The sequence below is a fragment of the Oncorhynchus kisutch genome, linkage group LG15 (assembly GCF_002021735.2).
Source record: "Oncorhynchus kisutch isolate 150728-3 linkage group LG15, Okis_V2, whole genome shotgun sequence".
Classification (NCBI taxonomy): domain Eukaryota; kingdom Metazoa; phylum Chordata; class Actinopteri; order Salmoniformes; family Salmonidae; genus Oncorhynchus; species Oncorhynchus kisutch.
In genome coordinates, this window is record NC_034188.2 from 41929726 (window position 1) to 41945724 (window position 15999).

Consider the following 15999-nt stretch of genomic DNA (forward strand, 5'->3'; position numbering starts at 1 on the left):
TGGGGAATGGTCAGAGGCGATCTACAGAGCACTAATGTCGTTTTGTTTGTTTTTAAGAAACTATAAGAGATAATTGTTTTACATAAGCTTTACACAGTGACAAGTCACATCCCTGAGTGAGGTCAGTCAGAGAGTGTGTCAGCCTGACGGAACCGCCCATTTTGAACAAACTGCATAAAATGATGGGTTAAGAATGAACATATCAAACCAGGGAGACATAGAGCTGCAGCTTTACATTTAAAGTGGTTTGACGATAAACTCACCTCCCAGACAATCACTGTCCTAAGTAAAGTATCTAGAAAAGCAAATTGAGTGGGACCATTCTACTACTCTGCTCAAACCATCATGTTACTCTACTCTCATCACCCCACTGGGAACCATCGACACGGCTGGATAGCCTACCTTCAAAGAGGCATCTTTCTTAGTGAATGGAAGAAAAATCAACTCTGTAGTTCTGTTCAGGACTACACGACAAGTCACCGGACACCAGACAACTGCAGAGAAGAACAACAGTAGAAGACTTGTTGGGACCAGTTTTGCTCCATCAGATCCTTACAAGCGTGCCACGAAAATGCCCAACCCCCCTTTCCAAGAGGGCCCGGTTCCGACAGAGATACACAGCGAACCAAGGAATTTCACAAAATAATTTTATGATTTCTTACTACAAGCGGGTGGGGGTTAGTGTGCAAAGTATTGGAGTTATATAAATGAGAGTAGTTTCTAAATGTACCAACGTTAAGTGTCTCTGTCCATCTCTCTCTCTCACACACTCTCCATGTCTTTTGTAACAAGCAACCATATTGTTGTCAGTCTGCTAGGGACCTGTTCTTAACATATTAAGTGTGTATGTTTTTCCTGTATTACCATTTAAATAGCAAGTAAATAATTAAACAAATGTGCTGATGCAACGAGGTATTCGACAGTTCAGAATTATTATATAATATGAGGTCATGATTAATAAGTTGACTGTTTATACATGAGATAGGTAAAGACCTTTTAGATTTTAATTCAGGAGATGGTAACTCTTTAAATAACCGCTGTCGTGGTGCCTCAAATCATAATGAGTTAATTGTTAGTCACTTGATGAGATAAATAACAGTTCTCAGATTAATGTTCAAGTCAAGTCACGACAAGATGTTTCTATAAGTTGATTGGAGTCCAGCTGTGGTAAATTCAATTGATTGGACAAGGCACACACCTGTCTCTATAAGGTTCCACAGTTGACAGTGCATGTCAGAGCAAAAACCAAGCCAAGAGGTTGAAGGAATTTTCCATGGAGTTCTGAGACAGGGTTGTGTCGAGGCACTTTTCTGCAATGTTGAAGGTCCCCAAGAACACACTGGCCTCCATCATTCTTCAATGGAAGAAGTTAGGAAGAACCAAGACTCTTCCTAGAATTGGCCACCCAGCCAAACTGAGCAATCGGGGGAGAAGTGCCTTGGTCAGGGTGGTGACCAAGAACCCGATGGTCACTCTGACAGAGCTCCAGAGTTCTTCTGTGGAGATTGGAAAACCTTCCAGAAGGACAACCATCTCTGCAGTACTCTACCAATCAGGCCTTTATGGCAGAGTGGCCAGACAGAAGCCACTCCTCAGTAAAAGGCACATGACAGCCCGCTTGGAGTTTGGTAAAAGGCACCTAAAGGATTCTCAGACCATGAGAAACAAGATTGTCTGGTCTGATGAAACCAAGATTGCTCTTTGGCCTGAATGCCAAGCGTCACGTCTGGAGAAACACTGGCACCATCCCTATGGTGAAGCATGGTGGTGGCAGCATTATGCTATGGGGATGTTTTTCAGCGGGAGGGACTGGGAGACTAGTCAGGATCGAGGGAAAGATGAATGGAGCAAAGTACAGAGATCCTTGATGAAATCCTGCTCCAGAGCATTCAGGACCTCAGACTTGGGCCAAGGTTCACCTTCCAACAAGACAACAATCAACAACCAAGACTACGCAGGAATTGTCTTGAATGTCCTTGAGTGGCCCAGCCAGAGCCTGGACTTCCCAATCTAACATCTCTGGAGAGACCTAAAAATAGCTGTGCAGCGATGCTCCCCATCCATTCTGACAGAGTTTGAGAGGATCTGCAGAGAAGAATGGGAGAAACTCCCCAATTACAGGTGTGTCAAGCTTGTAGCGTAATACCCAAGAAGATTTAAAGCGGTTATCACTGCCAAAGATGTTTCAACAAAGTACTGAGTAAAAGGTCTGAATAATTTTGTAACAACTTCCTAATATTGAGTTGCATCCCCCCCTTTCGCCCTCAGAACAGACTCAATTCCTCAGGGCATGGACTCTACAAGGTGCCGAAAGCATTCTACTGGCAATCCGGCCCATGTTGACTCCAATGCGTCCCACAGTTGTCTTAAGTTTGCTGGATGTCCTTTAAGTGGTGGACCATTCTTGATACCCCACCGGAATTCCCTTCAGCAAGGTACGAAGTTGTCAAGGTTGTCATTAGCAGCTTTGAGAAAATCCTTGTATATTATGCTCAGACTCTTGAGGGGACTGGGCTGCTTTAGTGGATCTCTGAACTCGTCACAACTTCTGCTCACAGACACAAATGGGTTCCGACATTTGCTACTACTTTCTTTGCTCACTCACTTTCAACTCATCACACTTTTCCAATCACACAAACTCTCAGGCACCCTATCTTCAAACACACCTGTACTCCTCCCCACATATACCGTATACCGATACTCACATACCGTATCTCCTATGTCCTCTGTTTGTTTTGTTTCTATTGCCACATTGATTCCTGCCTAATTTCAGGCTTTTTAGTACTTTTGTGTTCCAGTTCCTTGTATTTGGGGGTTTATTATTGCATTAGTTGTCCCTTCCTATAATGCTGTCTTTTTTATTTTTTATAAATACTATAAATAAATATGAATTATTTGAATAAATGTGAATTATTTGACGACATTCCCGAACTTGAATAATATAGCATATAGGTAGTTTGATTATCAGTCTTAATCTTCTGGTTAAGAAACAAAATAATTTGCAGTCATTTTCTCTTATTCACAGTAGCGCCTGGAACAAAAATACTGGATAATTGTCCTTGAGAATAAATTATTGATGTATTTTTTGGGGCATAGTCTTGAGTTAATTAGCTTCTACCCCCCTTGGGTAATCTGGGGGAAAGATGCGGAGTGAAAATGCTCTCCATCAAAAGTGAGTGAATTGGATTTTTACAAGATGAATGGATCGGACAAGAGTTTACTCCAATTATATCATGAAGATGCTTGAGTTCTAGTGCTGCCAATGTGGTCAACAGCAATTAAGGTTGTTTGGACAGAGGTATCAGGAACACGAATTGCTTAAACATATTTACACGGCTTGTAGAGAAAAGCTAATAGACAAAATGATAAATGACGCTGCAGTCAACCAGAGAAGTCATCATTTAACACAAATGCTTCTTGAAATTACATACTTGACAGCCAAGACATTGAAATAATCATTTCAAAATGGCTGTATTTTTGATGGCCAATAGAGCTTTTCATTTAGTGTATTATTATACTGTGTTATATTATACCGAATGCAGGCTGAGGCTGTCTTTGGCTCTTTGTGTGACCATCTCTTTCCATTTCTTACACATTTTCCATGAAAGTCATAGATATGATTTGGTCAGGAAAAGCTTCAGTGGGTCTTTTATCCAGAGTCCTAGCAATTCAAATGTTCCATTAAAAGCTGGGCCATACAGCATTGTAGCAGGACATCGATATAGCTTTTTTATGAGCAGGTAGAGAAGAATGAGCAGATGTGTAACTGTTAACCTGTTTCAAGGTCGGACATGAGCTTGTTTGATAAGAGCGATGGAAACCTAGTCTACTGGTTGATTGTGAAGAAATATGAAGAGTCATCATGACTAGGGCTGTTGCGATGACCGTATTGCCGCCACACCGGCGGTCACGAGTCATGAAGGCAGTCAAATTCCACGTGACCGGTTAGTCACGGTAATTAGGCTTCTGCAAGCTCTGATGCTGCTCATGGTCATTAGTAGCCTACCAAACTTGCTAACTGCCTGCTACTTAGTACTCTATTGTCTCTCTAATCACTCTGACATCAATGCAAATGTAATCGAAAATCAAATCAAACACTCATGAGAGCCCATGAGCTCATGTTGCATTACATTTCTATAGGCTATGCAATTGCCTATGCAAGAATAGTCTGATGAGTGCCAATATTAGCCTATCCCTTGTGAATGATGCCCAGCAATAAGAAACTTTTTCGAAATAATAGTCACACATCTCATGTAGCCTAGGCCACAGGCCTATATGTTTTGATAAGGTTTGTATCACATCTAAAGTGGCCAAATAACTTCTTAAAATTATGCACATTAACCCGCTTTACAAGGGTGTAGAGCCTAACTGGCATACATAAGCAGCGCATGAGTTTCAATTTTGGGGAAGATAATTTTATAATAAAAGCATTACATGCATAATCGCATTTGCGGTCACTTTTGAAAATGGTGTTTGCCCGCTAATTGAACATTCCCGCTTATAGCCTACTGCCATGTGCCCATTGCTGCGCCTATCCTGTGAAGAAATAGCCTAATGTCACAACCTGACCATAGAGAGCTGTTTATTCTCTATGTGGGTTGGGTCGGGGTGAGATTTAGGGTGCGTTATCTAGGGGAATTGTATATCTATGTTGGCCTGATATGGTTCCCAATCAGAGGCAGCTGTTTTTCGTTGTCTCTGATGGGGGATCATATTTAGGTAGCCATTTTCCCATTGTGCTTTGTGGGACCTGTCTATGTATTGATGCCTGTGAGCATTAGTCCAGCTTCACGTTTCGTTTTGTTGTTTTGTTATTTGAAGTTTTCATTTCCAAAATAAAGGATGAATAAAGAAACATACCACGCTGCATCTTGTTCTACTCTTTATGACGAACGTGACACCTAATAGTTTATCAACATTTTAAGCTAAATGTTCTGATCTGTTGTGTCAGCCACATTGCTTAAACATTTTTTTTATGCTAGTGGTTGTATTAATTTGGGATCTATTGCATCCCACAACTGTCCCAGACTATGGATGGAATGTTTATTTCTCCCATAGAATAGAGTAGAATAGAATAGGTTGACTTTTGTACTATGGGGGATAGTAGATTGACATAGGCTAGTGCTTTTGCTAATCATTAGGCCTACTCATCTTGTTGGCTGACGAAAAGTAAATGTGGAAAGTTCATCCAATAAGGACACGCACAGTTGCGTCCCCGATGTGTCTGTCTTCACTTGTAGCCTTTGGGAAAGACCCAATAACGTGATGGAGAGCACGCAACACTCAGCGAGAAGGGCACAACAAAGACATGGAGTGCATTACAGCCACAAAGGTAACATCGCGGTCAAATTCGAGGCATTATCAAGTGCTTGTCAAATTGTGAATGAGACTAATGAAGTGTGTACAGCCTGCGCAAAAAAAAACAAAGCAGAGCTCATGCCTTTCAAGCAACTTTTTACAAATCATAATTAGAGTGGCATCATGCAGCCTTAAAATGTATTACTTTATCAAAACATATAGCCCAACATTTGTATAACAACTCAGCCTTGTTCAATTGTATTATTCATACAATAAAATATTATAAAATAATGCCACAGATTTGTAAAGAAATCTTGTCTGCTAAATGAACTAGTGTAGCTTAAAAGCCATTTGGCATAGCCACATCAGGACCTAACATAAGGACAACTCGGAGTATGCTATTCTGTTCTTCTGAAATAGACTACATTTTCTTCATATCATGCTTCTTTAACCCTGTCTAAAATAAATAGATTTGTTGTGAAGTTGTCGGCTACATTACATGGATTCATTAGACTTTTAAAAATGTAGATGTTCCAAAGGTCTGCATCAGCAGGCTATGTGTGACAGCCAGGAGATGCTAAATGTGTTTCTGTTAATTAATGCTCAATTACCGTGAGACCGACAGTTATTTACTTGACAGACACTGGCTGACGAAATTTTGTGACCACCACAGCCCTAATCATAACATTTGACAGTTATTGACATACGATAGGCCTTACCCTCCCCATGCCCAGACTAAATGTTTACCATGACTCTAGTCAACTGGTTGATCTTGAAGCAATATGATCAATCATGACATCCCCCTGTTATTGACATGAGCCAGGTCTTACCCCCCCTAGACTAAACCTTTACAGTGACTCTAGTTTACTAGATGATTGTGAAGCAATACTGCTGTTAATGAGCCAGGCCTTACCCTTCCCAGACTTGGGCTCCAGAGGTGTCTAAGGCTGAAGATGCCCAGGGTCAACACCAGGAAAACCAGCCCCAGAATTAGGGCTCCTCGCTGGTAGCTCCGGTACATGGTCTTCTCTTTCCCCACCTCCACCTAAGGAGAACATATGAATTGGGAAGCATTTTTTATCCATTCACACTTCAGAGTGGTTCATGTACATATCATACTGTCCTTTAAGTAACTATAATGACTTTAAAATGTTCACTACAGCTGCACTGAGAAAATGTGTTATTCTAATGGTATTAGCAATGATATACATTGTAATAACCTCATTATAACATGACATAAGTGAAATAATGTCTGACAGTCATTAGATGCAAGATTCCTAATGTTGCTTACAAAAATATGTTAATTCTCTAGATAGCCTCTATTTATGGGTTTCACCTCCATCACTCGGTCGCATCAAGCCATTGATATCAATGTTCTCAAGATGCTCTCAGCCATAGTGGTGCACAAAAGTCAAATGGTGCCCAGTCACTCTGAATGAGTGCTGATTATTGGTTGTTCTAAATTACACTATAGTGGCTTGGAAAATCAATAATTAGTAGGAAACAATTTTGTCATCATTAGGTCGTTGAATTGACTTTAGATCGATGGAAATGTTGTCATTAGCAAGCAAAGTTTGTCAAAACTACATTAGCTAGCTAACTTTTGGCACTCCTCACTCTTAGCTAGCTAGATGATGCTATCCTACATCTAAAGTCAATCTGACTACATCACAATGATGACAAAAGGTTTTCCTATGAATTATTTGCCTCCTATAGAAATGTCATTGTGTTTCCAAGTCACTATAACACACTTTAGAGTAAATCTTCTTCAGTGCCAATTGAGAAAGCAACAGGTAGAACATTCAGTCGGCCACCAGACCTCAAGAGAACCTTCAAAACAATATTGTGACAAATGTGCAACCCATAAATACTCTATTCATAGTGTGAACTGTCAAACTATATAAAGTTGCAGAAATGCTGGGAGGATTATGTAAACAATACCCAGGAATAATGATCTGGGGCTGAAGGCAAATATTAATGCTACAGCATACAATGACATTCTAGACGATTCTGTGCTTCCAACTTTGTGGCAACAGTTTGGGGAAGGCCCTTTCCTGTTTCAGCATGACAATGTCCTGTGCACAAAGCGAGGTCCATACAGAAATGGTTTGTTGAGATCGGTGTGGAAGAACTGGACTAGTCTGAACAGAGTTTAACCTCAACCCAATCGAACACTTTTGGGATAAATTGGAACACCTACTGCGAGCCATGCCTTATCGCCCAACATCAGTGCCCGACCTCACTAATGCTCTTGTGGCTGAATGGAAGCAAGTTCCCGCAGCAATGTTCCAACATCTAGTGGAAAGCCTTCCCAGAAAAGTAGACGCTGTTATAGCATAAAAGGTGGGACCAACTCCATATTAACGCCCATGATTTTGGAATGAGATCTTTGAAGAGCAGGTGTCCACATACTTTTGGTTATGTAGTGTACTTGCCTGCACAAAGTAAATAATCATTATTTTGAAAATCCGCAGAACTGCGGATATACTGAAAGGTCATGTTTATTTTACTTTTCTTCAAATTAAAACTCAATTCCCTGGGCTCAAGGCCACACATTAATAAAAAAGGGCTTTTGTTCCCCCACAAAGCTCCAGTGGTGAGGGAATGAAATGTTCTGATTCACACTGCTGCTATCGAAGGTCTCCGAGGACAATGAAAAGAAGATATCGGAGCAAAGTTCAATTAGCGAAGTTGTTCTTTAAAATAATTGGGCCATCTTCTTGCATGCAAGGCTATGATAAAACAGCTTTGTTGTCTCTATTGTGATTGTAATTATTACAGTGGATTGGGTAATGTTTGACAAAATGAGGGTGCCATTTATAAAAGGTATATGTAGTTCATACACAATATCTTGTTCATGAATGTGAGTGAGAGAAGTAGTGTGACTGAGTGAATGTCAGCCGGTCCCATGGACAAGTATTAGAGGGGTGAATGAAGATTTAATGTGTGAAAGAATTATAAATGTTTATTTCTGGAGTCTAAAGTACTCAACAATTTCAATTAAAAGGCGAGTCTCAAATAGTTGCCTGTCCCTTTTAATAGCCTGGGCATTAGCACATTAATTGTTTACGAGGTTACCATGGGCACAGCTCTGATATTTCCACAGTCATGTGCATTAAATATACTTTTTTGATTATGTTATTGCTAGCCATGGCGACACCAAAAAGAAAACATCAAATTCAACTGCTCTCAATGGTGCTGAAGCGCAAAATCAGGGGTGTGTGATAGGCAGCTTAGACTTTCCAAGTCTGATATGCAATGGATTTCTTATTATAGTGTTTATACTATTAATAGTGGGGACTTTAAACAGTGTGGTAGTCGTAAAAAAATGTATTGAGCAAAAGCTGCGTGCATTAATACCCCCTAGAGTTGATGTCCATGCCCCCATGGAAATCAATTATCATAATAATATACAATGTAAAAATCAGTCTGTTTAAGCTAGAGATATCAGTTTTTGCATGGACTGCATCTCAATCCACCCCATCTGCCGATATGGGCCTTGGCAGCTTCATGAAATAGTACCCGCAAAACACCAGTCTCAACGTCAACAGTGAAGAGGCGACTCCGGGATGCTGGCCTCCTATGCAGAGTTCCTCTGTCCAGTATCTGTGTTCTTTTGCCCATCTTAATCGTTTCTTTTTATTGGCCAGTCTGAGATATGGCTTTTTCTGAGTTGTGCACCGGGGCCTCCCACCACTCTTTCAATTCTGGTTAAGGCCAGTTTGAGCTGTTCTGTGAAGGGAGTAGTACACAGCGTTGTACAAGATCTTCAGTTTCTTGGCAATTTCTCGCATGGAATAGCCTTAATTTCTCAGAACAAGAATAGACTGACGAGTTTCAGAAGAAAGTTCTTTGTTTCTGGCCATTTTGAGCCTTTAATCAAACCCACAAATGCTGATGCTCCAGATACTCAACTAGTCTAAAGAAGGCCAGTTTTATTGCCTCTTTAATCAGTTTTCAGCTCTGCTAACATAATTGCAAAAGGGTTTTCTAATGATCAATCAGCCTTTTAAAATGATAAACTTGGATTAGCTAACACAACATGCCATTGGAACACAGGAGTGATTGTTGCTGATAATGGGCCTCTGTACGCCTTGAGAGGATCTGCAGAGAAGAATGGGAGAAACTCCCCAAATACAGATGTGCCAAGCTTGTAGCGTCATACCCAAAAATAATCAATGCTGTAATCGCTGCCAAAGGTCCTTCAACAAACAAAGTACTGATTAAAGGGTCTGAATACTTATGTAAATGTGATATTTCTGTTTTCTCTGTTTAATAAATGAGCAAAAAATATCAGTTTTTTCTTTGTTATTATGGGGTATTGTGTGTAGATTGATGAGGGGGAAAAAACTATTTAATAAATGTTTGAATAAGGCTGTAACGTGAAAGTGTGGAAAAAGGGGTCTGAATACTTTCCGAAGGCATTGTATGTGATTAACTATAACTGTAGCAATAAACATCCAAGGCTCTAGCTCTCCTCACAATGAGGATAGGAAACAGAAGGCCTTATAAATGTGGCCAAAGTCTACTCTCACCTCCAACAGCTTGCATACAGTATGTAGTGGAAACTTCACTTGACGACAAAGCTCTGTCTGCACAGAATATAAATTGTTCAAAGAAAGACAGAGGGGGTGGGGCGAGGGGGAGGCGGAGGCAGAGGCAGAGGCGAAGAGAGTGAAAGGAGTAGAGAGTGTGCACACAGACAACTGCCAGTCGACCAGTGTTAAACGGGTTTAAGGGTTGACAATCAGGCAGGTATTTGGTGCCTCTATGGCAGGACTCAGTCTGTGATGAGGGGAGCCTGAAGCCCCTTATTATTCTGAGGGAGACAGAAAGAGAGAGGGATGGATAGAGGGCATTCTTTAAAAAATGTATCAAAAAAGAAAACACTGCAAGAGCTAATGTACTGTACATCCAATGTGATTGACATTTTTGCTTACGGTAACACACATGAACACAACATTTGAATGAGTCCACAAGACTAGTTTAAATTATTCCACAAGATTGGACTAAGTGTGGTCCACTTTGCATTCAATACACACTTTTTTATTATTGAATATTTTCTTCAGAAATGTAATGCCACAGGTGGTTTTTGAATCATAATAATTCCCTCAGTGAGTCTGCTGTAACAATTGACACAATCTTCACATGAGATTCTTTGGGGGACTGTCTGTTTTTCCATTCATGAATGTATAATTCAATGTGCTTCTATGGGTTGTAGTAGTAAAGGATTAATTCAATATTTTATCCCCCCAAAAAATGTACCTACAAGGGTACTAAAATTCAAAATAAAATAGCTAGATGATAAAAAAATTGAGGAATTTAGCAAGTCCCCTAGCTCAGGTGAACTTGTTCAACTTAAGTGTACGGAAGATAGGCAAGGTAGAGAGGAAAGATGAGGAAAATAGTATACTCTAAGCACTCAGTCAGACACCAATATCAAGTCCCATTCTAATTGTTATTCCAAAGTGCAAATGTCAGATATAAATCTAGGAATTTAAAATACATCAGTATTTTATTTTTTCTTAACATCTCAATGATCTTTTAGCCCCTCAAACCACCTAAAACTCACAATATACCAATTGCAATTGTTATTTTGTCTGTAAAGGATGTTTTTGCCCAATATGCATGACAAAATACTGACATTTGTTGTCATTTTAATTGCATTCATTATTTTTTCATCACCCAATAATATAACACCCAATGACCCCATGTTACATCACTGATTATGTGTCCATAAGCGTCAAGATATGTATTATTGTATTTATTGCCACTTATTACCAACATCTCCTAATCCTAACCATATTCTACAGTCGGTAGAGTATGAACAATTAGTGCAAAAGAATGAAATTAAGACTCACATCTTTCCATAGAGCCTGCTGACTGCTGGATTGAGAGCTATTTTCCATAATGCAAGCCTAGAGAAGAATTTCTTCAGATTCACTTGTCCTAGCTGGTAAAACTACTGTGGCTCTAGAAGTAAGAGTCCAAACTTCATTCCATTGGTAATTTGAGAGTGCTCTGAAAGGGGAGGGATGGGATGGAATTACTTAAACACTTCTGATTTCCATTATAAGAAAAGCAGATGTATCCAGCCGAAGTCTGTTTGAAATTCAAATAATGGAATATCTGAGGTAGATGTTTAACTCTGAGATACTGCACTACACCCGGGATAGTTATTATAATTTTACTTTCAATTATCTGACTCTAGGGGGACATGCAAACTTTTGAAAGTGTACAAGAAAATACAAATTATTTTTCTTTTCAACAATCTTTTATGAGGAAGAGAAGGCTTGAACATTTTAACATGTGTGCTCCAGACTGGCTTTCTAAATGCTCTTTCAAGTGAATGCAACCGTCAGCAAATACAGCAACCACAGCAAATACACAAATATAAACAACACTCAGGATGGTGCTCCCACACAAATCAACAGAAAATAGTTAATTTCCTGGTCCTCTGTTCCATGTAGAACTTACTTTAACACACTATGACACACTTTGAAACACTATTATACATTGACACACTATGCAGTTCAATACCTTTACAGGCTAAGGCCACTGTGACACTGTGCAAACAGTTAAGCTATCGAACATCTGGTGATTTCCAACCTTTCATGCAAAAGGAGGACCTGAAGTTGTGTGGGAGTTTTTAAAGGGAACCTTGATATTCTGGTATTTTTTTTAAAATTAGTCCATTGTTGATACAGTCTCAAAATGTTTTGCATGTCGTGCTGATATGGCTGGTGACACTTTCTGCTTCAAAGTCCAATATCTTGAGAACTTGGCTGCTGACATGGGAAACAGTTTGGGATTGTATCAACAGTGGACTAATGTAGAAAATACCTAAATATAAGTTGAGTGGAGTTTCTCTTCAAGGCTATGCTTGATAGTCCATACAGTATGTAACTCCTACAGCAATGCCTTTAAAAAATGTCAAAACCTCTTAAAATCGCACATCGATGGAATTGTTGCGGAGTTGCCTGTGTTGTTTTACTAGAATGTAAACTCACATAAACCTAGGTTGCATAAGGAAGAGGCGGAATGATGACTAAGGTCAGTACAACGGAGATCATTTGGGCTAAACCTGGTCAAGCAGGACTTTAGTGTGGCAGGCAACATTCCGACACACATTGTCTGTCAGATCTGATAGCCGTGAGGCTTAGTCAGCTTTTTCCTATTGATATAAACCTTTACAATTACTGTAACATTTTGCAGCAGCTCTTTCAGGAATAGTGTCGTGTCAGCACTGGAGTCGATCATCCACAGACCCCCATTCCCCTTGCAGCATTCAGAGCGAAACTCGGGCTTCTATACCCATAGAAAATAATCAAATGTATTTGTCAAGTACACGCCAGATACCTACAGATTAGAGGCGGGCTGATGGGAGCAGCTAGAGCAAAGCTGGAAGAATTTGAAAAATAAACATTTGCTCTTTCCCCCTCTATGCTCCATCGCTGACTAGCATTTGATAGGAACTTGATGAACTCTTCGGCGACATCTTGTCTGCTTGTTGGCTTCTTAGACGCAGCAATGGAGTACAATGAATCAAGGTGAGGTATATGAAAGTTCAAAATAAGTGAAAGTTAGTACAGTTGCAAACAGGGCAAGCGTAACTTTTTTTCATGAATTTCCCATCTTCCTCCCATTTAAATTGGTTACTGTGAGTAACGGCAGATTTCCTCTTCATCTGAAGAGGAGTAAGGATCGGACCAAGATGCAGCGTGGTAAGTGTAATGACGATTTATTAAAAACGAACTGAACACTGAAATACAAAATAATAAACAATGTGATGAAAACGAAAACCGAAACAGTACCGTGTAGCGACAAACACTCACACAGAAACAAACACCCACAAACCAACAGTGAAACCCAGGCTACCTAAGTATGATTTTCAATCAGAGACAACTAACGACACCTGCCTCTGATTGAGAACCAACATAGCAAACAACCAAACAAACAGACTGCCCACCCCAACTCACGCCCTGACCATACTACATAAAGACAAAACAAAGGAAATAAAAGGTCAGAACGTGGCAGTACTCCCCCCCAAATGTGCGGACCCCGGCTTCAAAACCTGAACCTATAGGGGAGGGCCTGGGTGGGCGTCTGTCCACAGTGTCGGCTCTGGTGCGGGACGTGGACTCCACTTCACCATAGTTTTAATGCGACTCTTAGCCCGCCTCCGTGGCCTCTTTAGAGCGGCGAACCTCGCCGCTGACCTTAGACTGGGGACCCACGCCACGGATCCCGAATGGACGGGAGACTCCGGCGGCTCAGAACAGACGGGAGACTCCGGCGGCTCAGGACAGACGGGAGACTCCGGCGGCTCAGGACAGACGGGAGACTCCGGCGGCTCAGGACAGACGGGAGACTCCGGCGGCTCAGGACAGACGGGAGACTCCGGCGGCTCAGGACAGACGGGAGACTCCGGCGGCTCAGGACAGAAGGGAGACTCCGGCGGCTCAGGACAGACGGGAGACTCCGGCGGCTCAGGACAGACGGGAGACTGACAGCGCTGGGCAGGAGGAAGGCTCTGGCGGGAACACCTGTAGGCAGAAGACGGAGAGACAGCCTGGTGCGGGGGGCTGCCACTGGAGGGCTGGTGCGTGGAGGTGGCACCGGATAGACCGGGCCGTGCAGGTGCACCGGAGCTCTTGAGCACCGAGCCTGCCCAACCTTACCTGGTTGAATGCTCCCCGTAGCCACTGGCCTGGCTCCCCGTAGCCAGGCCAGTGCATAAGGCTGGTGCCATGTATGCCGGCCCGAGGAGACGCACTGGAGACCAGATGCGTAGAGCCGGCATCATGGCACCTGGCTCGATGCCCACTCTAGCCCGGCCGATACGAGGAGCTGGAATGTACCGCACCGGGCTATGCACACGCACCGGGGACACCGTGCGCTCCACCGCATAACACGGTGCCTGCCCGGTCCCTCTCGCTCTCCGGTAAGCACGGGAAGTTGTCGCAGGTCTCCTACCTGAACTCGTCACAATCCCCGTGTGCACCCCCCAATACATTTTTGGGGCTTCCTCTCGGGCTTCCAGCCGCGCTGCCTCCTCATACCGGCGCCTCTCTGCTTTCACTGCCTCCAGCTCTGCTTAGGGATGGCGATATTCCCCTGGGTCCAGTCCAGGGTCCTTTGCCGTCCTTTGCGACAAACACTCACACGGAAACAAACACCCACAAACCAACAGTGAAACCCAGGCTACCTAAGTGTAACGGTTGTCGTCTGGAGATAGAGAGGACCAAAGCGCAGCGTGGTTAGTGTTCATCTTCATTTAATAATAATCAAAAAATGGAACGTTTCAAATTACAAAACAACAAGTGACAACCGAAACAGTTCTATCTGGTGCAGACACACAAAGACTGAAAACAACCACCCACAAACCCCAACAGAAAACAGGCTACCTAAATATGGTTCCCAATCAGAGACAATGACTAACACCTGCCTCTGATTGAGAACCATATCAAGCCAAACAAGAAACCCAACCTAGAAACACAAAACATAGAATACCCACCCAACTCACGTCCTGACCAACTAAAACAAAGAAATAAAACAAGAACTAGGGTCAGAACGTGACACTATGTATGATTCTCAATCAGAGACAACTAACGACACCTGCCTCTGATTGAGAACCATACTAGGCTGCACACAAAAACAAACATAGAAAAACAAACAGACTGCCCACCCCAACTCACGCCCTGACCATACTAAATAAAGACAAAACAAAGGAAATAAAAGGTCAGAACGTGACACTGTGTCTACATTGAGTGTTACTTTCAACATTGCATGGATCTTCCAACCATTTCCATGTGGAATGATGACATCCACAGATTTTTATTAAAACATGTTTAAATTCACCTTTATTTAACCAGGTAGGCTAGTTGAGAACAGGTTCTCATTTGCAACTGCGACCTGGCCAAGATAAATCAAAGCAGTTCGACACATACAACAACACATAAGAAAGAGTTTATATACGGCATGTGCAAATGAGGTAGGATAAGGGAGGTAAGGTAATACATTGGCCATGGTGGTGAAGTAATTACAATATAGCAATTAAACACTGGAATGGTAGAATGTGCAGAAGATGAATGTGCAAGTAGAGATACTGGGGTGAAAAGGAGCAACATAAATAAATAAATACAGTATGGGGATGAGGTAGTTGGATGGGCTATTTACAGATGGGCTATGTACAGGTGCAGTGACTTGTGAGCTGCTCTGACAGCTGGTGCTTAAAGCTTGTTATGGAGATAAGAGTCTAAGGTGGGGCTTTACCCAGCAGAGACTTGTAGATGACTTGGAGCTAGTGGGTATGAAGCGAAGGCCAGCCAACGAGAGTGTACAGGTCGCAGTGGTGGGTAGCATATGGGGCTTTGGTGACAAAACGGATGGCACTGTGATCAACTGCATCCAATTTGTTGAGTAGAGTGTTGGAGGCTATTTTGTCAATGACATCGCGAATGTCGATGATCGGTAGGATGGTCAGTTTTACGTGGGTATGTTTGACAGCATGAGTGAAGGATGCTTTGTTGTGAAATAGGAAGCCAATTCTAGAGTTCATTTTGGATTGGAGATGCTTAATGTGAGTCTGGAAGGAGAGTTTACAGTCGAACCAGACACCTAGGTATTTGTAGTTGTCAACATACTTTAAGTCAGAACCGTCCAGAGTTGTGATGCTGGAAGGGCGGGCGGGTGCGTGCA

General features: G+C 41.9%; 1 protein-coding gene across 1 annotated transcript in view; it reads right to left on the reverse strand.

Moving 5' to 3' along the window:
• LOC109905326 (tenomodulin-like) overlaps positions 1 to 11385 on the reverse strand; it is a 105110-nt gene extending 93725 nt beyond the window's left edge. The window contains exons 1-2 of the mRNA XM_020502633.2: positions 11160 to 11385; positions 6212 to 6343 (exon numbers count right to left, since the gene is read on the reverse strand). Coding sequence (XP_020358222.1) covers positions 6212 to 6343; positions 11160 to 11207 — 180 coding nt within the window. The 5' untranslated portion in view covers positions 11208 to 11385. The remainder of the gene's footprint in view (positions 1 to 6211; positions 6344 to 11159) is intronic.
• Positions 11386 to 15999: the final 4614 nt, after the last annotated feature.